Source organism: Aedes albopictus, chromosome 3 (assembly GCF_035046485.1).
Source record: "Aedes albopictus strain Foshan chromosome 3, AalbF5, whole genome shotgun sequence".
Taxonomy (NCBI): Eukaryota; Metazoa; Arthropoda; class Insecta; order Diptera; family Culicidae; genus Aedes; species Aedes albopictus.
This window is the reverse complement of record NC_085138.1, coordinates 45,701,777-45,727,007: the sequence shown is the minus strand read 5'-3', so window position 1 is coordinate 45,727,007 and position 25,231 is coordinate 45,701,777. Positions and strand designations below refer to the sequence as shown.

Genomic DNA, 25,231 nt, shown 5'->3' with positions numbered 1-25,231 from the left:
ACAATAAAAAATGTGTTCGAAATCAAAATTGAATTTTACGATATTCAGTACCGATATGGAAGTATAATTCATGAGCATTATGAAAATGTCCCTGAGGGGATGAACCAGCCTCGGGCTGAAAATCCCCATAATAAAGAGCCAATAATAATAAATGTCCCTGATATCCTAACCACAGAACCAAACATAGGTGTTGATTTAGCATATGATAGCAGCTGAAATTCAGGGGCCCCATTTATCAAAATTAAGAACTGAACGCATGTTACGTTCTTGAAGGGTTTCTGCGGGAATTCCTTCGGGCAAGAATATATTTTTCGATTTATCAGGCAGTTACTTCAAAGACTTCTACAAAAATTCCTCTATGATTTACTTCAGAACTGTTTTCAGGGATTGCTTAAGAAAACTTTCTAAGCATTGGTTTATGAATACTTACAATGATTGCTTCAGGAACTCCTCCTGACATTTCTTCAAGAATTTCTTCAAACAATTATCAAGAAATCCTTCTGGAATTCCTTTGGGATTTTTTTGTAAGAATTTCTTCAAGCAGTCGTTCAGAAATACCATTTCGGAACCGTTCATAAAGCCATTCAAGGATTATATCATGAAACTCTTCAAGAAATCCTTCAGATGGACCTCAAGGAATTTCTCCAAGAATAATTTTAGAGATTTCTTCAAGATGGAATCTTGCAGTAGTTCCTCATGGAAAATATATTTGATGATTTTTTGAGATTTCTGAAGCCATACCCGAATGGATCCTTGGGAGATTTTCCAAAGAAATTTGAATGTATTCCCGAAGGAACTTTTTTTTAATTTCTTTGTATTTGTGAATTTTAGCTTAATGCTAATTCTTTACACCCCGAAGGAACTCTTGTAGAAATATCTGCAGGATTTTTTGTAGAAATTTCTAAAAAAAATCCTTTAAGAATCGCCTAGATGAATTCTAAGATGTATTAGGAAAGAATCATTGGGTTGATTTTGGAGGTATATTTGATGATGTTCTGGAAGGATTACTACAGTACTATGAAGTAGTACTACAAGTACTAGGAGTACTATGAGTAAAGGATTCCTGAAAAAAATCTGTAAGCAATTTTTGGAAGAACTAATTATGAAATGCCTAGATAATTTCTCAAGAAATCAATGACGGAAACCCCAAAGAATTCCAAATTCTTTGGTGCAAATAAAAAAAAACAATCTTCAAAAGAATTTCCACAGGAGGCCTTGGGTGAATTTCTGTAAGACCCCCTGAGGAAATTTGTGCAGGAATTCTTTAGGGATGAATGTGTCCATCCTTGTAGGATTATCTGAAGAAAAACTTCGAGAAATCCATGAACGAATCTTTATACGTAACTTGAAAAACAAAATCCTTGTTGAAAAGATTAAATTTTTACTGGAATTTCTGAAAAGATTCTTGAACGAATTGTGAAAAAGGACTTAAAAACATTGCCTAAGGAATCTTTGAATGATTTTCTACAGAAATTATTAGAGGAATTCATGAGGAAATCCCTGCAGGTATGATTACTAAAGAAATGCTTGAACAAATTCTTAAGAAATCCTTGAAAGGACTTCCAAGAAAAATCGTATGAGGCAGTGCAAAAAGAACCCTTGAAGAAGTTTCTAAAAAAATCTTGAAGGAACTCCAAAGTATTCCTCTGAAAAAATGCTGAAGAGAACATGTGCGAATCGTTTGTGGATATCTTTAAGAAACTCTTTATAGAGTTCTTGGGATTACATAATACTGAAGAAAATCCTTCAAAGAATTGAAGAAGAAGTTTCCTAAGGAATCGCTGTTGCAACTTTCGCAGAAAATCTTCGAGGAATTTGTAAAGAAGTCCTTGAAGTATTTCCCAGATGAATCGTAAAAGATATCCAAGAAAGAGTTCTTGGAGCTCCACACTTGAGAAAAAAATATTGATGAAATCGTTAGAAACATTTCGTTAGAAGTTTCGTGATTGAAATCCGGACGAAACTGGTGTAATCGCTAAAGAAACCGTTAAAGGTATCAATAGAAAAAATAGCTGATAAAAACCTTGGAAGAATTCCTAAAGGATTCATTGAGGAATTGCAGTAGAATCTCTTGGAGCAAATCCTGTGAGAATTTTTACATCATTTATTACAATTTTTGAAGTATTTCTTCGGATTTTTTTTATCTTTTTCAGTAATTAATTCGGAAACCCGTTACAGATTCGTTAAGGAATATCTTTAAACATTAATTGGAGAATCCATTCGGCTATTGCTCTGAAAATTTCCTTTGACGATATATTTGATTAATTGTTAGGCATTTCCTTTGGAAACTTCTTCAACTAATTCTCAGAAATACTACAAAAATGGCTTCTGATTTTTATTTCTACGAACTTCTTTAGATTTCTATTTCTACGAAAATTCTGTTGGGAATTCCGTCTGCAAATTTTCACTGATTTTTTTTTTAACAATTCGTTTGAGAAAACCTCTGGTAATAACTTTCGGAATAACTTTAACATTTTTCTGGAAACTTCTATGCCAATCCCTACGGGAATTGATTGGGTAATTCATTTGGCATTTTTTTTTTTGGTAATTTATTCGGCGAGTTTTCTGTGAGTTTCCTGAAAAAAAACTTTCAAATATCTTTTGACGGTTTTTTTTTGGCAAATTCTTGGGAAATGCTTTGATTGGATTTGATCCGAATGTCATATAAGAGTATTCTTGGAATTTTCTCTGCAAATGTTTTTGAAAACTATTTCGGTATAACTCTTTTGGAATTTCTCGGCAATAATATTCAAAGTTGAATTAGGTTATTATTTTTGAAAATATCTTTGACAGAACTTTTTGAAATTCTTTGGGTTTGGAAATTTATTACGGGATTCAGCAATTTCTCTGAAAGTTCTACCAGCAGTTCCTTTGCTCATATACCTGACAATTACTATTGTAATTCTTTCAATAGCACAGCGTAACAAAAAATAACTTTTGGTCTGTCTCAAGAGCAAACTACCCAGGTAACCACTAAGCACTGTTCTGAGCATTATAACGGCCATTAAACAGCTTTTCAATGCTAAATAGCCCTATATAAGCATTCCTAATGCTTATAGGCACTATAACCAGTAAAAACTAAAATAAGCCCTGTAAGCCTATATAAAGCCTACAAGCTGTAAAGAAGTTTGTCAGTGCTGTCACAGGGCTTGGAGCATATGACGTTTATATCAATCAAAATAGATTTCGACCAAAACAGACTCGAGTCGGTCATGATCAATACATTTTAAACATCCATGTCAGACGGGATTGGCGGAACGGGATTATTTTTGTTGTTGGAATGTTTATCGGAATGGTGTTGTTAAATAGATAATGGAATCTGGTTATGTTGATTATTGCATTTTTTTCATTCAAGACAAACTCCAGCTCGTTTCCCTCTTCTTCTGAAACGTTTCCCGACAATTTATATAAACATTTCTTCTCCTGCATCAATTCCTACGTTCATCAGCACCAAGCTTACCACTGAATCATCCTCATCCCATATCATTTTCAACCTTAGAAATGCTCAAACTATTTTGTTTTTCAAGGTTTAAATACTAGTTTGATCACACCATTCCCATGGCGCATTGGTGGAGCAGATGGGAAAGGCAACAGACTTGGACTTGATCAGGAACCCGGAGGACAACAGCTAGAATCTGGATGAAGTAGCAAAAAAGCAACTTCAATGGAAGCGAAGGAAGTTAGAAAAGAACAGGAGATAAACAAAATATTTTTTTTTCTTTTTTCTTTGTCTCACTTTTGACAACTTTCGCTCCAGAGACTTGGTACGATATTTTAAAGTTGGCCGTATATCAGCCGAATAATTCGCCAAAAGTGGCTTTTGAGCAGCTCTGTAAGAGGATATAGAACCAATTAGCTCTGTTAGCCAGGTTCTACATTCGACTATAGAGCCGGCTTAATGCCATTTTTACGGCTTAATGGTTACTTGGGTAATGTGTCTCTGACAGATTTTGGGCCGCGGCTATGTTAGGTACGATACAAACCACCCTCCAAAAATTGCATGCAAGTTTACATATTAACATAAAATGCTTAAATCTTTCAAATTTGATTTGATAAAACGAAATATTTTGCGTGAGTCGTAAATTTAGATGTCAATTGACCATTTTACCTTTCAATTGCTTAAAAAAATATATTTCCATGTTTAACGGCTTGCAATCAAAAAAAGCCCAAAATCGCATATTTTGCCCTATAAATTGAGGTATAGCTCAAAATTGTGGCGTCCTGAAACAAATCTGAGCCCGGATTCGGATTCAGCAGCCCAAAACCTGTCAGAGACACATACAGGTACTTTGAAAATTAATTAGTCGATTCGTTTGTAAATTTAAGTGGCAACTTTTAAAAGCTTCTTTGGTAATTCCTCTGTAAACTTCTTCTGATAATTCTTTATTAAATTTCGTCTGTTATTACTTTTAATGTTCTATGAGATATATCTTTGCAAATTAAAAATAAATCCACGAATTTACAACGGAACGACCGAGAAAAATCTCAAGAGAATTACCAAAAGAATTTACAAAAAAAATAAGATGATTACCAGAAGAGATCACAAACAATTTCCTAAAAATGTATGGAGAAATTTCTATAGAATTTCTAGGAGGAATTTCTGTGAGAATTGAAAGAATTCTTTTGTTTTTTTGAGTTTCTAAAGTATTCATTGGAGGAATTTATGAATCCTTGAATAGGCTTATTAGAGGAATTTCTAAAAAAAATCTAGCAAAAACACTCAATTCATCCCCTGGAGGAATTCCTATGGAAATTCTTGGAAGAATTTGTGTAAGAATCTCCGGAAAACCCTTGCAGTAGTAATTAAATAAATACATGAAGAAGTCCTTGCATAAAAAGACCCTAAAAGATTTCTTGTACAAAATTATTTGTAAAATACCTGGAAAAATCAGTTTAGGAATGAATGAATGAAATCAATTGAAGAAACTCTAAGAGAATACTTGAATAAAATCTGAACGAATCTTCGGGCAAATCGCAAGAGAATTACTAAAGAAATCTCTGGAAAAAATCCTGAAGGAATTTTGGGAGCAATTTCTAAAGGCTGCCTTAAAGGAAATCCTTTAGAATTTTGAATAACCTTAGAACATTTCCTAAATCCTTGGAGAGACTTCTGGAGAAGTTATTTGTTTTGATAAGATAGGATATCTGTTTCTTTACTATTAAGCGATTTACGCTGCCATTTTTATCCCACTCAAAACAATGGAATGAAGCGTTTTTGTTCTGTTTCTTATTTTTGTATATTTGTTAGAAGTGAGCACGGATTATATAAAAAATAACGTAATAATTCTGGAGGAATCAATCATAAATTCTGAAGAAATAGAATTTTTTTGAAGAATGCCCAGAGGAATACTAGCAAAAATTCCTGAAGGAACCCTTGAGAAAACTCCTAGAGTTGATGGATATTGAAAAATTCGTTAGAGGAAATCCAGAAGGATTTTTCGAAAGAATTCCTACAGAACTCCTACAGAAGCCCATCTAAAAATTTAATTTAATTAATTCAATTTCTTCAGTAGGAATCCTTGGAGATTTTGTTTAATTAATGGAGAAATCCTATGATGAATCTCTTAGTAAAACCCTAGAGAAACTTCTTGAAGAATCCTTGAAGATTTTTTTTGGAAAAGGGAATTTTTGGTGGGATTTCTGAAGTAATCTTAGGAAGTAATTCTTAAGAAATCTTTAATAGGACACTAAGATAAGTGATGAATGCTTGAGGAAATTCCAAGTTTAATTATTGGAGAAATATCTAAAAGAGTTATTTGAGGGAAGAATTGAGAAATACTTGAAGAATCTATGGAAAATCACCAAAGGAATATTAAGAGGATTCTCTGAAAGAAACGGAAGAATGTCTAAAGAAACCCTAGAAGGGCTTCTCTTCCTCTGAGGGAATCCCGATGTAATTTCTTGGAAGAACATCTGGTTCTAAATGAATCATTGATGATTTTTTGTAGCATTTTTTTCTGGAATTTTGAAAGAATTCTTTAGATGATCTTCTAGATGAATCCTCAGAATATAATTGATAGATTCTTGAACTAATATTTCGAGAAATACTCGATGAAGCCTTTGCAAGAATCTTTTGAATTACTCTGTAGTATTTTGAAAACATTCCTGCATGTCTGAGGTGAACCAGCCAAGGGACTGAAAGCCTCATTAATAAGACTAATTATAATAATATCATTTCTGAAGGAGTGCTTTTAGAGAAGTACTGAATGATATCCTTGCATTTACAACTTAAAAGTTTCTTGAATACAAATTATTCTTCAAGAAAAATTTCTTAAAGAAAAAAGTAAAGCAATCTTTGAAAGCGTTTATAAATGATTATTTGGTGCAATTTCTTAATAAATTGTTAAAACATTTTCAGCATAATTCTTATAAAAAAAATCTCGCGCTCCTGAAAAAAATAATAAAGGAAAACAGAAAATAAGATAAGATAGATAATTTTTAACCCTCCTTTGGCCATCACTACCAGCATCACTAGAATACTGAGTACAAAAAGCGAGATTTTTTCAAAGTTTGTACAAAATATAACAGTGAGATTATTCGACAGTTAAATGTATAGATTTATCATTGTAAAATATGTACATATTATGTAATTTTCATGGGGGCCTACCAATTTGCTTCCGCACCGGGCCCCCAAATTCCTAGCTACGCCACTATCGATATTATCCATTCAATAATGCATTTATCCAAGCCACTTGCTTCCATTGCAGAACGCATTGAGCTGTAGGATGCGTTATCGAATGCTCCTTCAATGTCGAGAAAAGCAACCGCGGCTGTTTCCTTGGCTTGAAACGATTTCTCAATTTTGCTGACTAGCGACTGTAGCGCTGTTATAGTAGATTTGCCTGCTTGATAAGCAAATTGAAATTTGTTTAGAGGCATTTCTACTAAGCTGGTAGACTTGACAAAGTCATCCATCATTTTCTCCATGGTCTTTAACAGAACACAAGAAAGGCTTATGGGTCTGAAGGCTTTTGGAGTTGTTTTGTCCCGTTTGCCAGCTTTTGGTATAAAAAAAAACACGAACCATCCGCCATGCCTTAGGTATGTAAGCTAAAGCAGGGTTCCTGATTTCCACTTTTCATCTTCTTCCACACTCGAATACAGTCAGCAGTGAACGGTTGTCGCTTTAGCTTGTGTGTTTGCTTGTCAGCGACGACAGCAAACACCGGCGAACTGTGGGAAGCCATAAATGGAATTTGAACATTCGTCCACATTCGCATCGCATGCGATGGAAGGTGATGCGATTCGCGAGTGATATTGCGCGTACGAATATTTGAAGTTTTCAAAAAATGTTTATTATTTTCTTTGCTAATCTAGCATTTCAACAACAATACACTAAAAACGTATGCATTACATGCAGAAATTCTCTTCTAGTTATGATAATGTTGGAAATACAAACACAGGCGAGGCTTTGTTCTCCAAACCCAGGCACTGACTGATATCGCTACCAGCTCAGTACCTCTCCTTTATTCAATCTAGGTATAACATATTTACAATTTATTTCCATTTACCTACCAGTTGATACCTAGCTCTCCACTGAGCTGTGTGATGCACCTCCAAGGATGTACCTACCATTCAACACTCCTCCTCATCACACACTCTCAGATCCGACGCGTCCCGAGCTTCACCTGGCCACGTACTCCTCCAGCCTACCGAGCTCCTCCTTAGCAACCGAGCTACCAGACTCCTCCTGGCTCCAAGCTACGTCTGCTACTAAGAGGCTACCAAGCTCCTCCTGGCTCGAAGCGTCTTCCGCCTCAAGTACCTTCTGCCATCCAGCTCCAGCGTCCATCGATCAGCCAGCACCCTCTGCCTCTTGGTTCCAGCGCAGGTCCCACACGGCTATCAATCCTCATCGAGTGTTGGTCCCCTCACCGCATCTTGGTGTCTCAACGAATATTGGCACCAGGCCTCATCGCATCTTGACACCTCATCGGGTATTGGCCTCCTCATCGTATCTTGGATACCGCATCTCGGTCTCCTCGCTTCCCGAACCACCACCAGGGCGTCCCTGGGCCCATAACCTGTTGGAAATACAAACACAGGCTGTGGAATACCAGTTCAGCACCCTATGCGCAGAGATGCGAATCGTCAGCATTCGCGCATCATAGAACCCCGCGACCCAACCGCGACAACAATATTCGCGCTCCATCAGACATCGCGACTTCGTCGCGACGTCGTCGGTCGTCAGCGACACGAAGACTCGAGCCGGTCGGTCGGGAGAAACCGCGCCGCCGACGATCGCGCCCTTTCGCATCGCAGCAACCGGGCAGCAAGCACGTGTCATCCAAAACAGGTCGGAGGCAATTTTGCAGCAATCGGCCGAATCTGTAGTGCGGAAATTTACATTGGTGATCCTGCCAGGTTTGCTGCTTAAAGTTTTAAGAGCAAATAAATTGTGAAGGCCGAAAACATATTCCAATATAAGCTAAATGGTAAGCATATTGTGTGATAAGTGATTTTTTTTTTCATACTCGCAAAGTAATGCTATTTGATTGTGCAATGATGCTGAAGAGCAAGAGAGGTTATGAGTGCAGATTGAGAAAAAAATGGAAAAGAACCACACATGGCCTTGTGTGAGGATCCGGCACGATTGGACTTCCGCCGGGTGGAAGTGAAAAGAACCACACATGGACTTGTGTGAGGATCCGGCGCGATTAGAGTTCCGCCGGGGGGAAATGGAAAAATTCACACATGGACTTGTGTGAGGATCTGGCGTGGTTGGAGTTCCGCCGGGGGAAAATGAAAAAAAATCACACATGGACTTGTGTGAGGATCCGGCGCGATTGAACTTCCGCCGTGGGGAAGTGAAGAGAACCACACATGGACTTGTGTGAGGATCCGGCGAGATTGGAGTTCCGCCAAGGGGAAATGGAAAAATTTACACATGGACTTGTGTGAGGATCCGGCGCGATTGGAGTTCCGCCGGGGGAAAATGAAATGAGCCACACTTGGACTTGTGTGAAGATCTGGCGTGATTGGAGTTCCGCCGTGGGGAAATGAAAAGAATCACATGGACTTGTGTGAGGATCTGGCGTGATTGGAGTTCCGCCGGGGGAAAATGAAAAAATCCACACATGGACTTGTGTGAGGATCCGGCGCGATTGAACTTCCGCCGTGGGGAAATGAAAAGAATCACATGGACTTGTGTGAGGATCCGGCGCGATTGGAGTTCCGCCGGGTGGAAGTGAAAAGAACCACACATGGACTTGTGTGAGGATCCGGCGCGATTGGAGTTCCGCCGGGGGGAAATGGAAAAATCTACACATGAACTTGTGTGAGGATCCAGCGCGATTGGACTTCCGCTGGGGGGAAGTGAAAAGAACCACACATGGACTTGTGTGAGGATCCGGCGCGATTGGAGTTCCGCCAGGGGGAAATGGAAAAATTCACACATGGACTTGTGTGAGGATCCGGCGTGATTGAACTTCCGCCGTGGGGAAATGAAAAGAATCACATGGACTTGTGTGAGGATCTGGCGTGATTGGAGTTCCGCCGGGGGAAAATGAAAAAATCCACACATGGACTTGTGTGAGGATCCGGCGCGATTGAACTTCCGCCGTGGGGAAATGAAAAGAATCACATGGACTTGTGTGAGGATCCGGCGCGATTGGAGTTCCGCCGGGTGGAAGTGAAAAGAACCACACATGGACTTGTGTGAGGATCCGGCGCGATTGGAGTTCCGCCGGGGGGAAATGGAAAAATCTACACATGAACTTGTGTGAGGATCCAGCGCGATTGGACTTCCGCTGGGGGGAAGTGAAAAGAACCACACATGGACTTGTGTGAGGATCCGGCGCGATTGGAGTTCCGCCAGGGGGAAATGGAAAAATTCACACATGGACTTGTGTGAGGATCCGGCGTGATTGAACTTCCGCCGTGGGGAAGTGAAAAGAACCACATGGACTTGTGTGAGGATCCGGCGCGATTGGAGTTCCGCCGGGGGAAAATGGAAAAAGCCACACACGAACAGCGACATCGGAGTGTGAAGATCCGTACGAGATTAAAGTATTGTCGGTAAATTTCAAAAAATCCAGACGTTATGCACGTGGTTGTGCTTTTGATTGAGTGCTCGTATTGAAGAGTATCTTATGCATGTGGATTACCGTCAGAAGATGCAGATCGAAGCTCGAGAAGTGGCAGCTCAATGTTCATAAATCCGCATACATGGACTTGTGTGCGCAATTTCAGACGCGTTTGGACTACCGTCGATATCGTAAGGGAATTCATTTCTTGATTTTAACGATAAGCTACAGGATGCTCACGTGTATTCATGTTCGTACGACTTGCGACAACGACAACAAATAGTGCTTGTTGTGACTCCTTAGAAAGAAACCCAGTGGACGTGGTTATGCGTCCGCCTTTGTGGTGTACTGATAGCCTCGGATGTGCTTGGAGAGTCACCGAAATAAGAAGTATCTCGGATTGAGAAGCTATGGAAAAATATAAAAGTTACTGTACAATTTTTTATAGATTCGAAATTCACGGAGTTATTTGAACAGCATTGAACGCTTCTTTCACAAGTTGCACGTGTCCTATAATGTTGAAATTCATGCATAAAAAAAAACAAAAAAAAAATGAAAAACCGTCGTGCAGGTAGCGACATTAGTAATTTTGGCGAATTGTGAGTGTCCCAGACGACTCGAGTCGCGCTGCAGATGAAGGAAAATTTCTGTTAAACGAAAAAACTCAACTGGTCCACCAGATGTTTAATGTTGTGGTTTCTAAGGGTTGTAATTATGACAGTGAAGAGAATTGTCAGACAAAAGAGGCACAAAACAAGCAACAAAGAAGGTGCGACGATTACTCTTTATCCCTACTGGTAACAGATAAGGACATGATCTCGATTTTTTGTTGCAGACAAAACGGAAGCTGAATTTGTTGCGTACTTTTCAACTCGTGAATAATCAATTATTGCTAACCCAAAGTCGAAACTGTTTGATGATAGAGCTTCACCAGAGTTGCAGTGTTTACTGATTCGAAGTTACCGTTCGAAAATCGCAATGCAAGGCTTAAAAATCTCTAAACTCGTTGTGTACGATGTTAATCCCATTATTTTCAAGTTGGGACAAACTTATGTCGCATGGGTTTGTATGTCACAACAAATACAGGTTGCGACATTGTCATTATTGTTGCGCGATGGCTGAATTTTGATTCACTGAATTATGAGGTGCTATTGCGGACCGATTGGACAACCGTCTGAATGAGAACGATTTCGCTTAGAAAAGATTTCATGTCAATTTAGTATTCTAGGGCGAGTTTTGTTTCACGATGAAAGGTACATTTCGTTGAAAAAAAAAATAAGAAAAAGTAACATATCAAATGTGGTAGCAACCGGACATAAAACTAGTATATGAACCAACATATAAAGACTTTAACACATCATTCATTACGTCTAAGTTTGCATTTTTGAAAGTTTTCAATGGGGAATCTGTCAAACTACTACCACGCAAAGGCATACGTACCATTATATGGAGGTTTTAAGACATGCACCGCAATTAGATTGCCAATACATGTTCAGTAACATTTTTTTAATAAAAGGCAATGTTGAGAACAACTTGTATAAATTCGCGAATTAAAATCGATCAACAGATTATGTCATCGAAATTCTTGTTAGGTATGAATCACTTAACACGGGCATTTTGAAACATGGACAATCGGCAGAATAATTATGTTTCAAACAAAACCGTGCATGGAATAATGACTTATTTAAGGATTCTCAAATAAATGCTTTGTTCGTATTAATAAATACTCCTTTTCAATTTAAAACAGTAAATGTGCTCCAAGAACACAAAGTTAGAGAGAAGCAGTCGTTCCAGTGAGAACGTAGAGCCACAAAGAAAAAGAAGAAGAATAAGAAGAACCATGACAACAACTAGAGAGATCACAAAGCTAAATTAAAAGCTATGGTTCGCGAGGACAAGTGAAGGCGGAAGAAGCATTGAATGTTAATATAGAGTGAAGGAAGAGTCGATATTCAACCTACATAGAAATGCAGTAATGGAGGAGTATAATGCATTTGGTCAAACCATAGTCGTCTCTAAATGATGAGATGCGGTTCCAACCATGCGAACGGGCCCTTCCGGTGTTCTGCAAGTGAGAAACAAGTGCAGGTTTATTCAAAAAACGTACAGGACCTCGAAGAAGCAAATTTTAACAGCTAAGAAGTAATTTTTTTGAATATAACTGGCACACGACTCTTATGATCATGAGATCGTCTGAGATTCTGGCAACGAAATGTTTATGTTGTTGGCTTAGTGGGTTTTCCTAGAATCAATTAAATTACCCAGTGTTTTAGTAAATCAATAGGTTGTCGAAATAATATTCCAGACGCCTTCATATGCCGTATACAATATGTAGCTGGGAGATGGTAACCTTTTTTTTGTGTGTTTTTTTGTCGAGAGGAGAAGGAAGATGTGGAATACCAGTTCAGCACCCTATGCGCAGAGATGCGAATCGTCAGCATTCGCGCATCATAGAACCCCGCGACAACAATATTCGCGCTCCATCAGACATCGCGACTTCGTCGCGACGTCGTCGGTCGTCAGCGACACGAAGACTCGAGCCGGTCGGTCGGGAGAAACCGCGCCGCCGACGATCGCGCCCTTTCGCATCGCAGCAACCGGGCAGCAAGCACGTGTCATCCAAAACAGGTCGGAGGCAATTTTGCAGCAATCGGCCGAATCTGTAGTGCGGAAATTTACACAGGTGAGGCTTTGTTCTCCAAACCCAGGCACTGACTGATATCGCTACCATATCGCTACCTCTCCTTTATTCAATCTAGGTATAACATATTTACAATTTATTTCCATTTACCTACCAGTTGATACCTAGCTCTCCACTGAGCTGTGTGATGCACCTCCAAGGATGTACCTACCATTCAACAGATAATAGCCGCTTCGATCGCTCACCAGCATTCGTCACCATTCGCCATTCATTCATTCGCTCGCGATCCAAACTGCGACGATCGGCCACGAATATCCATGTCAACCAGCTTGCGCATCGCTTCCCACTGGTGATGGGATTGCGTGTTTGATCACGGCTATCCGTTTGCTGTATCTTTGTCGATTCGCTTCAACAAAGAGGAGTGAATATGAATGGAGTGAGGCGAATTTACCGATCCTTGAGCTAAAGTAATACTGGCTCTGAATATTTCGGTTAAGAGCGGACAAATCGCCTCTTTTCCATGTTGAAGTAAAGCTGGAAAAATTCCATCTTTCCCGGCAGATTTGAAAGGTTGAAAAGAACTCAATGCCCATTCGATCGTCGACGGTGTGAAGATTTCACAAGCTTTTTGATAGGCATTGGTCGACCACGCATGTCTTGCCTTATCCAAGTCCTGTTCTTCTTCCGAATAAGGAATCGATCCTGGGAAGTGAGTTCTCATCATTACTTCCAATGTTTCAGAAGAATCAACAGTAAAACTGCCATCTTCTTTTTTAAGACTTCCAAGACCATTCGAATGGTCTTTCGAAAGGACTTTATGAAGCCTTGCAGCCGTAGGAGCGTTATTGATGTTTTCACATACCCGTCTCCAGTCCTTCCGTTTGGCTAGTCTCAATTCTCTGTTGTATTCTGTAAGGGCTTTTTTATTGTTCGTGCAGTTGAAAATCGGAATTTTCGACACGCGAAATTCGATTTTTCTGCTAAACCGTGTGTCGGACGTACGTCGGGCACAGTGCGCTGGATAGAGGGCCAGGTCCGCTGTCCAGCGCACTACGTCCGACGTTAAGTTTCACGTATAGATTTTGAGGAAATTCGATTGTCGGGTGTGGGATATCTTCGGGTTTCAACCGCGACGACAATATACTGAACCCAATCAGATGTAACTTTTGCTCTATTGAACAACCGTCTAGATTTCTTCCTCACATCTCCCAGCTTATCATTCCACCAAGGGACATCCCTGTTGGATGACCTCTGTCGGATTGGGCAGCTAGCATGATATGATGAAATCATTTTACCAATAATATCATCAGAGGCATTTTCCAACTGTGAAACAGACAAGATCTGCTCACCGTTATATGAATTTCCATTCATTAAATAAAAGCTGTAGAGGTCCCAGTTAGTTGTCTTTGGGTTTCTATAGCTTTCAATTAAATTTGATCCGGATTTATAATCGAACCTGATATGTTTGTGATCTGACAATGATTCCTCATCAGAAACATGCCAGTTCGCGATCTTATCTGATAGCAAATAGCTACAAAGCGTAAGATCTAAAACTTCCTGTCGAATAGCATTCACAAAAGTTGGAGAATTCCCTTTATTGCATATGTCTATGTTATTAGACGAAATGTTATTCAGGAGATCCTCACCTCTTTTATTAATATCTGTACTGCTCCATATGGTATGATGGGCATTTGCATCGCACCCTATTACAAATTGGGCGTTTATTTTTTTGCAATAATTAACAAAACTTACAACCAAAGATGGAGGCACATCATCAACGTCTCCCGGAAAATATGCAGAAGCAATGCATATCTCAGTTTTTCCCTGGATAGTTGGGACCTCCATTTTAATCGCAACAATGTCTCTTGTAATAAACTCAGTAATAGGGACAAATTTTGTTCTCCTACTTACTAAAATGGCTGTTCTTGGATTAGACTGACTTTCGTCGTATAAAATCCTACAATTCTGCGAAGAGCAACCCATTACCCTTCCACTATTTACCCAGGGCTCTTGAATTAAGCCCACGTCCAACTGTTCTCTAATAAATCTTCTGCTGAGCACAGCTGAAGCACCCTTCGCGTGGTGAAGATTTGTTTGGATAATTTTCAAGGTAGGGTGGGGCGGGGCAAGATGGGTCACCTAAGGATGGATCACCGTAACTTTGTAAATACAAATCGTATTGGTTTGTATTCGTCCGCTACTCTTTAATACACTAATTAGCTATGCTAAAAGTCGATGAAAAGTTCATTAAATACAAAATATGATGTTAAACAAGCAGTTTTAAAAAGTGATCGATTTTGCGCCGTGAAAAAAGTGCGGGGCAAGATGGGTCGCCTTTTAAGTAATTCACATTTTCTCAACGAAAAACGTCAAAATATAAGATTTGTTCCGCATTCATATATGCTCCATATCAATACTGAGTAAACAAGAGCTACTAGTAAACATTTTATAAATTTATTTGGAATATAAAAAAACTTTACGATTTGAGTGGCCCTAAGGCGACTTGAAAATCGATGTTTTCACTAAAAAATTATCATAATTTTAAGTTATAATTTTGAGCGTTCATTCCGCTTGATTGAAGTCATTTATGAGATAGTCTTGTAATAAAAAATAATTTTCTTTTGAATGCTCCAAAAATACGCTCAACATTGAAGGTGACCCATCTTGCCCCGCGGCCGTTTATATAGAGATTATATGGAATGTATCGCATAAGAAAAATGGCTAAAAACTATTTTATTTTTTATTTCCAATGAGAGTGAATAATTTTTCAATCAATGCCCTAAACTTCTGTATATTCATGCTGGTCATCTAACAAAATTATTAACATAATCAAAACATGAGTAATGCGCCCGAAAATGGCACTGACCCATCTTGCCCCGCGACCCATCTTGCCCCGCCCCACCCTACTCATTTTTTTTACTATTTACAGGAGAAAAATAAGGTCCACTGCGTCATTGCTCCGTTTAACACAGTAAGGGCAAAATGCTGTGGAGGGTGCCCTGGTACTCCGGCACAGGCACCGTTAGCGGTTAGGTTTTTATTAGACCTATCATAATTGAATTTTATTGGTTTTTCTCGGTGAACTTAATACTACTCAAAGAAGGAGGGAGTAACGAAAGTAATGAAAGAAACGGTGGATAGAATCGCAAGTGTGCGACGAGAGAAATTGAATAGAAGTTGAAAATTAACAAAGGGCCATAATTGAACAACACAATCACAACGACGACCCCTTTGCCTAACGTTCTCGTGTTGAACGGCTAGGTACTAGTAGTTTGATGTTCAATTATGGCCCTCTGTTAATTTTCAACTTCTATTCAATTTCTCTCGTCGCACACTTGCGATTCTATCCACCGTTTCTTTCATTACTTTCGTTACTCCCTCCTTCTTTGAGTAGTATTAAGTTCACCGAGAAAAGCCAATAAAATTCAATAGGACGCAATGAGTGAAGTACTAGATTGAAAGTAGTGAGCTGGATTTTTGTATGGTGAGATGATCAGTTCTCCATTTCTGCAATGAAATGGTACAAACAGCGTGGGTTATATGGTTTCTTGCCTAATTTGATGCTGTTTGAGCAAAACTTTGGGTAACTGTGTTGTTGAAATTGCAAGAAATAAATAATACAACATCACAGTTACCCAAACTTTTGCTCAAATAGCATCAAATTAGTCAAGAAATCATATAACCTACGCTGCTTGTACCATTTCATTACAGAAATGGAGAACTGATCATCTCACCATACAAAAATTTAGCTCAATACTTTCAATCTAGTACTTCACTGATTGCTTCCTATTATGATAAAGTCATGCGGTGATTAACCTAGAAAGGAAAAAAAAGTTTTATTAGACCTCCCTAACCATCCATTCTTAGGCACGGTACGCATTAAGCCGCATGACACCATGAATTAGGGCCGCCTGTTTGGTGGACTCTTCCCGCACACATTTCCCGAATGGAGGAGAACGTGCCTCTAGAGCCGACCTACTGATACCTGATTGGTGGACTCTTACCACCGGATCAGACAATCCGTAGTGATATTCTTAGCCAGTTGAAGGAACTGCTACCGCCACTACACGGCTATCTAGGTTGATCGGGAATAGAAATTAATATTGATGATCAACTTCTTTCGAGCCCGAACAGCCGACATGTGGATGTGGATATTGCCGAGTAGCGGCTTTTTCTCCCCTTCGTCAGCCATAGGGTTCACCAACGCTCGCTTGTCCCTTCTGCAGCAGCGTTTGACTTTCTTTTCTAGAGCCGAATACCGTTGACGGGACTCGTATGTGGCTGCTACTTTTCTTCTTCTTCTTCTTCGTGGCTCGACGTCCCCAAGTGTTCTTTGAGCACTTCCACAGGGGCTTTCTTTGCCTGCCATTGCCTGAATTCGTATATTGTGAGACCAGGACAATGATACACTATGCCCAGGGAGTTGAGAACTTTTTCCCGACCAGAACAAGAATCGAACCCGCCGTTTCCGAATTGGCGATCCATACCCTTAACCACTAGGCTAACTGGAGATACCCTGACCATCAATGACGGCCAAAAAATGTCGCCCGTCGACCAACGCGTTCTGGAACAGCGGAAGGACTTATGCATATTGACATAATCAATCGCTAAATGTCCTGCTATTGAAAAAAATCCCGTTAACGTTTTTCAAGGCTGTGATATCTATGATAGAAACTAATAGAGCAATAATACATCGAAAATTAGCTTTTAATGTATTTAAAGCTTAAAACATTTCGTATATTTATCATCAGCAAACGGAAAGATTGAATATAACTACCCGAGCAGGGAATGAGAACTATGTAGCTAAAAATAAATTGAGTTCTTTGATATCACGAAATTTCATTGCAAAATAAGTGTTCGTTTTATATGACTTAACAAAACATAATAACAAAAAATGTACTACTTAAAATACTAACTAAAAACAAAATGGTTAACATTGATATCTCATTTTATCATTCACATTTTCCGAGTTAATACCAGTTCTGTGTCTTAGTTGGTTGAAGCGCCGGTCTAGCGAATACTGAGTCGTGGGTTCAAAACCAGAATGCGTTTTTTTTCACAAATTCATCTCTCAATTTGTCAATTAGCAACAAATTAATTAGTCTTCTAATTAATTACAAGTTTTTACAGTATGTTTTAGACGAATCAGCAAATCTGGTAAATGGCAGTAAAGGGTAATAATTGAGAAATTTTATATGATATCTAAATGATAACTGAACTTGATATTGAATAATCTTCTTTTGATTTTATTTTGTTATCAATACCAAAATCAGTAATATTAATTTGTAATAGGTTCGTTTTCATTTCCTGCTCGGGTACAATCATCGGTACACATACGTAAATTTTATCACTTGAACTTATAAGCACTTTTTTATTGATAAGGAGATTCTTTTAGACATGTCCGATGGGGCGTGTAGGAATGCTGCCAATTACACACTGGTGTTGGTAACTACGATGACGGATTCTTACCTTCTAGTGCAAACGAAAACAAAAACACACAAACGCTTCAATCACACGGTGACCACTCCGTTCGACTCCGACTGACGGCACAGTGCCGACGTTGACAGGGCGGGCCTAAAATTAAGGAATATATCCTCCAGTGACGTTTCGTTGATAGAAAAACTGCTGATCAGTGCGCCAAACTCCTCCTTGAGGCCGTTCATTTCGCCGAACAGACGCGACAGAGGCACCGGCTCCGGCACCAGGAATTTCAGCATGCCCTGTGGAAAATTGAAAGTTTGAAATCTGTGTTCTTTTTCGAAGTTTTTACAGAAAATAGGATAATACGATCAGCAGCTCAAGCTAATAAATGACACCAAGAATCCAGACTAGATACTAAGATTTGCTAAGAATGCTATTTGCAAAACTTCTAGGAATTTGTCAGGAACATCTAAAAGAAGTGCATTATGAAGGAATTCCAGAAGGAACCCTGGAGGAGCTCCTGGAAGAACCCGTGGAAACTATTGAAGGATTCCCAGAGAGGCTTGAAGGAAATTCCGAAAGAAGCCAAGGAAGAACACCTTGTGAAACTCCTGGAGGAATTCCAGAAGGGACTTTTAGAGGATTCCCAGAAGGATTTTCGTGAGGATACCCAGAAGAAACTCCTGGAGGAATCTCTGAAGGAACTCCTGGAGTAATCCCTGAATGAATCCCTGGAGAAACTTCTTGAGGAATCCCTGAAGGAATTCCTGGAGGAATCCCTGAATGAATCACTGGAGAAACTCCTGGAGGAATACCTGAAGGAATTCCTGGAGGAATCCCTAAAGGAACTGCTGGAGGAATCGCTGAAGGAATTCCTGGAAGAATCCCTACAGGAACTCCTGGAGGAATCTCTGAAAGAACTCCTGGAGGAATTCCTGAATGAATTCCTGGAGAAACTTCTTGAGGAATCCCTGAAGGAACTCCTGGAGGAATACCTGAAGGAACTCCTGGAGGAATACCTGAAGGAACTCCTGTAGGAATCCACGAAGTAACTCCGGGAGGAATCCCTGAAGGAACTTCTCGAGGAATCCCTGAAGGAACTTCTAGAGGAATCCCTGAAGGAACTCCTGGGAGGAATCCCTAAAGGAACTCCTGGAGGAATCCCTGAAGGCATTCTTGGAGGAATCCCTGGAGGAATTCCTGGAAGAATCCCTGAAGGAAATCCTGGAGGAATCCCTGAATGAATCCCTGGAGAAACTTCTTGAGAAATCCCTGAAGGAACTCCTGGAGGAATCCCTGGAGAAACTTCTTGAAGAATCCCTGAAGGAACTCCAGGAGGAATACCTGAAGGAATTTCTGGAGGAATCCCTGAAGGAACTCCTGGAGGAAACTCTGAAGGAACTGCTGGAGGAATCCATGAAGGAATCCTGGAGGAATCCATGAAGGAATTCCTGGATGAATAACTGAAGGAACTCTTGAATGAATCCCTGGATAAACTTCTTGAGGAATCCCTGAAGGAACTGCTGGAGGAATCCCTGAAGGCATTCTTGGAGGAATCCCTGAAGGAACTCTTGGAGGAATACTTGAAGGAATTCCTTGAGGTATATCTGAAGGAAATGTTGGAGGAAACCATGAATGAATCCCTAGAGAAACTTCTTGAGGAATCCCTGAAGGAACTCCTGGAGGAATCTCTGAAGGAACTCCTGGAGGGATCCCTGAAGGAACTCCTGGAGGAATCGCTGAAGGAACTCTTGAATGAATCCCTAAATGAGTCCCGAGAGGAATCCCTGAAGGAATCCCTGAATGAATCCCTGGAGAAACTTTTTGAAGAATCACTGAAGGAACTCTTGGAGGAATCCCTGAAGGCATTCTTGGAGGAATCCCTGAAGGAATCCCTGAATGAATCCCTGGAGAAACTTCTTGAGGAGTCCCTGAAGAAACTCCTGAAGCCCTGAAGGAATCCCTGCAGGCACTCTTGGAGGAATCCCTGAAGGCATTCTTGGAGGAATCCCTGAAGGCATTCTTGGAGGAATCCCTGAAGAAACTCCTGAAGGAATCCCTGCAGGCACTCTTGGAGGAATCCCTGAAGGAAATCCTGAAGGAATCCCTGAAAAAACTCCTGGAGGAATCCCTGAAGGAACTCGTGGAGGAATCCCTGAAGGATCTCTTGGAGGAATCTCTGAAGGAACTCTTGTAGGAATCCCTGAATGAATCCCTGGAGCAACTTCTTGAAGAATCCCTGAAAGAACTCCTGAAGGAATACCTGAAGGAATTCCTAGAGGATTCCTTAAGGAATCCCTGGAGAAACTTCTTGAGAAATCACTGAAGGAACTCTTGGAGGAATCCCTGAAGGAACTCCTGGAGGAATTCCTGAATAAATCCCTGGAGAAACTTCTTGAGGAATCCCTGAAGAAAATCCTGGAGGAATCCCTGCAGACACTCTTGGAGGAATCCCTGAAAGAATTCCTGGAGGAATCCCTGAAGGAACTTCTGGAGTAATCCCTGAAGGAAATGCTGGAGGAATCCCTGAAGGAATAGAAGAGAAATATTGCAGAAAATATTAGGAGACACTGCTATGTATTACCAACGAATTTACCCTAAGCGTTAACGTTCGAAACCCGGACTTACATCATGCTCTTCCTTCAAATCGCACCCGAAGCGTTGCCTTATCTCCGCTACCAACTCGCATCCCCGCTGCATTTCGCTCTCGTTCAGTTTGAGCAGCAAATTGAACCCCTTGCCGTACTTCTCCTTCAACCGCTGAATGAACCCTATGCACCGTAACCGCCCGTCGACCATGATCGAAAGCCGATTGCACAACTCCTCGCACTCGTCCATACTGTGCGAGGTCAGTATGATCGTTTGATCGGCCCTCTGGAGTGCCTTTATGCGACTCCACACGAAGTGTCGCGACTTGGGATCGACGCCGGTCGTCGGCTCGTCCAGGAACACAATCGACGGGCTGCCCAACATGGCCAGAATGGTGTTCACCTTGCGCTTCGTTCCACCGGAGCACTCGTTGATACGGCTGTGTGCAAACGGCAGTATGTCCAGGTCCGTTAGCCATAGGTTGATCAGGTCATCGATGTGCTGAAGGTTCTTCAGCATAGCGCAGTACCGGATCAGTTCGTGCGGTGTCATGAAGTCGAGCAGGGCATCTCCCTGCGGGCAGTAACCGTACTGGGAGCGGTACTCTCGCTCGCTGGATCGCCGAACGTCTCGTTCGTTCAGGTAGATGGCTCCGTCCGTGATCGGGAGGTTTCTGGTGATCATCTGGAACGTACTGGTTTTGCCTGCTCCGTTCATTCCTGCGAAATATAGTTTAGGAAATGTTGTGGGGTGAGATATATTTGGGAAACTCGCATCGTTGGTAATCAGCACACAACACAAAATCTATCACCTAAATGTGTCCCCTATCCATGGATCGCATTAGCGACCAAAGGTGACTCCCAGATCTGACATCCTTCTCTACTAACAGTGTCAGTCTATCCTAAGCTGAATCTCAAGATACGGTTTGATGTTTCTAAGACACGCTAGCGCTACCTAGCGGATAAATCCAGAATCAATTACTTTATCGTCGAAAGGCATTCGATGTTCTAAACAACTTTGTCAGAGACTAAAATCTTCTATGGAATCCTAACCTCAACATCCAGAAGCAATCTTTACTTAACAATTACCGTAAAATGCAAGAACCTTACCTAACAATCCAAAGCATTCGCCACGCTTCACCGCAAAGCTCACGCCCTTGACCGCCGGCAGGTTCAGGTACCGCTTCCGCAAGCCATGCACCGCAATCGTATGCGAGGCAAATTCCGGTGGATCCTTGGAAACCATTTCGTTGACCATCTTGGACTCCGCATCGACGTCATCGTCCACATCCGGGTCGATCATCTCGTAGTTCGAATCCGGTTGATCGATTCCAAGCGCTTTCCTCCGCTGTCTCTTCGTACAACCCAGATGCTTCCGCAGGGTCATGTTCGCCCGGGTCTTCTGATCTACTACCGTGCCGCGGCGGTACATGTTCTCCACCACTTCGTTGAGCATGAGCGTCAGCACGATCATCAACAGCGGAGCCATACAGTATTGGTAGTAGAGTTCCAAACGCGGGATGGTCGTAGAGGCGCGGATTTCGATCGAGTTCTCCTTCAACAGAGCGTGGATCTTTGTCAATTTCTGATTCTCGTAGATTATCCGAAGCGAGTGCTTCAAACCGAACTCCGGAACGAGATGGAACAGGAATATCAGGGCGTCGTTTTCCCGGATCCGATCGTACCCATCCGAGAGCAAGAACACTCCACAAACTCCGAAGATCATCAGGTAGCTCATGAAGGTAACGGCCGTGTCCATTTTGTCCACGCTTTGACTGATGATGTAGATCATCGGTAGGGCGGCGATACCGTACAAGAGCAGCACAGTTAGAACTTGGTAGTGCTCGGAACTGCTGAAGAGACGCTCGCGATCCAAACCGAGGGCAAAGCTGAACACCGCCAAACAAACCACGATATGCAGCAGGTAGTCCACCAGGAACGTTCCGCTCCAGTAGATGTACCGGTTGACGTTCTGCAGTTGTTTGAAGCCTGTCGAAGCTTCCAGGAAGGGCAGTTGAAGATACTGCAGGATGTAGAGCATGAATACTGAAATAAAAAAAGTAATTGTTTACTGAGTCTTCTATGCGTTTTGTTTTGTTAAGTTATTAATAATTAATAATTGATTAATAATTAATAATGAGATTCTAGTAAGATTCAGTTCCTGAATTAAGATCTAGGTGAAATTTGATGAAACTTTTAAGACTAATACGTCGGTGAAACTCTTAACACTTTCTAAGGCCGAGAGAACCAGGCACGGAATCCACTCGTTCTACATTGGAATATAAAGTACATGTGGTGTAATGAATAAAAACGTTTTTATTTTCAAAAAATTCGATGGTCGATTTTGTATGAAAAAAAAAAATGGTTTAAATTTGAACTTTTTGTCAACAAAGTTTAAAATGTTATTTTGTGATGCGTTAATCAAACATGCTGATTTTTTGACAGGTTATTGCCCTAATATTCATAAGTTACTTGTGTGGATTTGAACTCGATTGGTCAATTATTTTGGACGATATGGCAATTTTAGTACATGTCCATTTATTATAGTACATTTTTTTCAAAAGGCTGAGTTTCTAAAAGTAATGAAGCACTCAAGTTGAAATTTTGTCCACAAGTAAAAGGAACATAAGCCTTTCATTCCCCATCATTCGATTTTCAATTCGCTCACCATAACAGAATTTCGAGCTTATAAACCTTCATGCACTCAAAAGTGGCAGTTTTTGGAGAGACATTTTGTTCTAAAAAAGCCCATTCATATTTTTTATGGCTCAAAAAAATCATGAGTGTTCACAAAGGCCTAATGTGTCCATCAGTTGAAGCAGAAGTTGTAAAAATTTTCTAAACGAACAGAAAAAAATATGTGTATAAGGTGGCAATATAGTTGCCACTGCCTTATAAAGGGTTAACATTTCTTTGGGACTTTGCTTTCTGAGACAACTGATTCTAGAGCGTGCTTTACAATGTTTAAGGACAAAAGTCTTGAAATCTCGCTTCAAGAATGCATCAGAACTTCAGACGCACAAATCTCAAGAAGCGAGATTCAAATAACAGTGCATTATATTATTCTGTTCTAGCTCACTTGTATTTAGCTTAAAATAAGAAGATCAGATGCGCTGGTTTTATTAACGAAGAGATTTGTGCGCTCGAAATCGTGAGAAGGTGCCAAAGTTGGCCATTGTGGCGGCCATTTTGGGATTCTAACAAGTCTGTCCTTAAAGAACCAGCAGAAAATCTTGTAAAGAGTCAACTCCTCCTCCTCTTCTTGGCGTAACGTCCTCACTGGGACAAAGCCTGCTTCTCAGCTTTCTTCTATGAGCACTTCCACAGTTATTAACTGAGAGCTTCCTCTGCCAATGACCATTTTGCATGTGTATATCGTGTGGCAGGCACGAAGATACTCTATGCCCAAGGAAGTCAAGGAAATTTCCTTTACGAAAAGATCCTGGACCGACCGGGAATCGAACCCGTCACCCTCAGCATGGTCATGCTGAATACCCGTGCGTTTACCGCCTCGGCTGTATGGGCCCTTCGGTGATTAAAACACGTCTGGTTAGAATGAGCGAACTAACACGAATGGTATATTTTCTCCACGGTGTACAGATCTTTATGGCGTGGATTTTCTCATGATCGATTGCTCTCACAAAAAAATTGACGTTTGGGAAGTACCGGCACCGCTCAAATTTCAGATTTTCGGTAAGAGTATTTAAGCAGGCCAGCATAAATTCGTGCAGTGGACCATAAATAGCCCTAGGCTACTACGACCGTTTCCGTTTCTTCTTCAACACTCCTCCTAAACGGCAATCGTCAGTCCAATTAGCTTTGTCAGCTTCTCTAGTCTTGTGCGCGTCAACGGTTTTGTTAAAGCCTGTATCCGCAATAATCGGGACACAGAAGTACGTCAGTAGCTCTGTAATGAATCGGTAAAATTGGCCAAAAAAATCAATGAGAACTCTTTGGTGTATTTTAATAAAAATCGATGCATTACTTTTAACTGTGGATGAAAAACAAACAGACGTGGTTTTAAGCATTTTGTACAATCATGATCAATTTTCATTCGCATACTAGATGGTTCTTTTACGCTATAATTCGAAGTTCTGTGATGATAATTATGAAATTTCGTTAGCAGTTATGATACTTATAGAGACACTTTCTTGGAAAATTTCATCAACATTGATCAATAGGTTTGAAAGCTACATGTGTTGATAGAGGTGAGTGTTAGTGAAAATTTTCCGTGATTTTAATATGCGATTTTTGCCTATTCATAACTTTTGAATTTTTCTGCCAATTTTCATGATATTTTCACAGAAGCTTGTTGATTATGTGTAAATTATGACTGCAAAATTTGATGATTATTGGTATAGTACTTTCAATAGTACAATCGAAACAATAAAGGGTGCTGACTAATTGCTGTCTGACAGGCTAAAATCACGTTCAGTCTCAATCCATGTTTCGACTATAAAATTGTTGATAGTGCATTGATTTTTTTTTGAAATTTTGCCTATGCGACAAATGTAGATTGAGAGGTTTGTGTTCAAAATTTCAGCATTTCCTTTGCC

General features: G+C 40.4%; 1 protein-coding gene and 1 long non-coding RNA gene across 2 annotated transcripts in view; one reads left to right on the top strand and one right to left on the bottom strand.

Moving 5' to 3' along the window:
* LOC134291095 (uncharacterized) overlaps positions 1-25,231 on the top strand; it is a 65,696-nt gene that overhangs the window by 25,320 nt on the left and 15,145 nt on the right. The window lies entirely within an intron of this gene.
* The window catches only part of LOC109401483 (ATP-binding cassette sub-family A member 2), a 41,615-nt gene continuing 33,739 nt past the window's right edge, over positions 17,356-25,231 (bottom strand). Inside the window, exons 5-7 of the mRNA XM_029869474.2 lie at positions 21,786-22,721; positions 20,716-21,395; positions 17,356-18,386 (exon numbers count right to left, since the gene is read on the bottom strand). Coding sequence (XP_029725334.2) covers positions 18,177-18,386; positions 20,716-21,395; positions 21,786-22,721 — 1,826 coding nt within the window. The 3' untranslated portion in view covers positions 17,356-18,176. The remainder of the gene's footprint in view (positions 18,387-20,715; positions 21,396-21,785; positions 22,722-25,231) is intronic.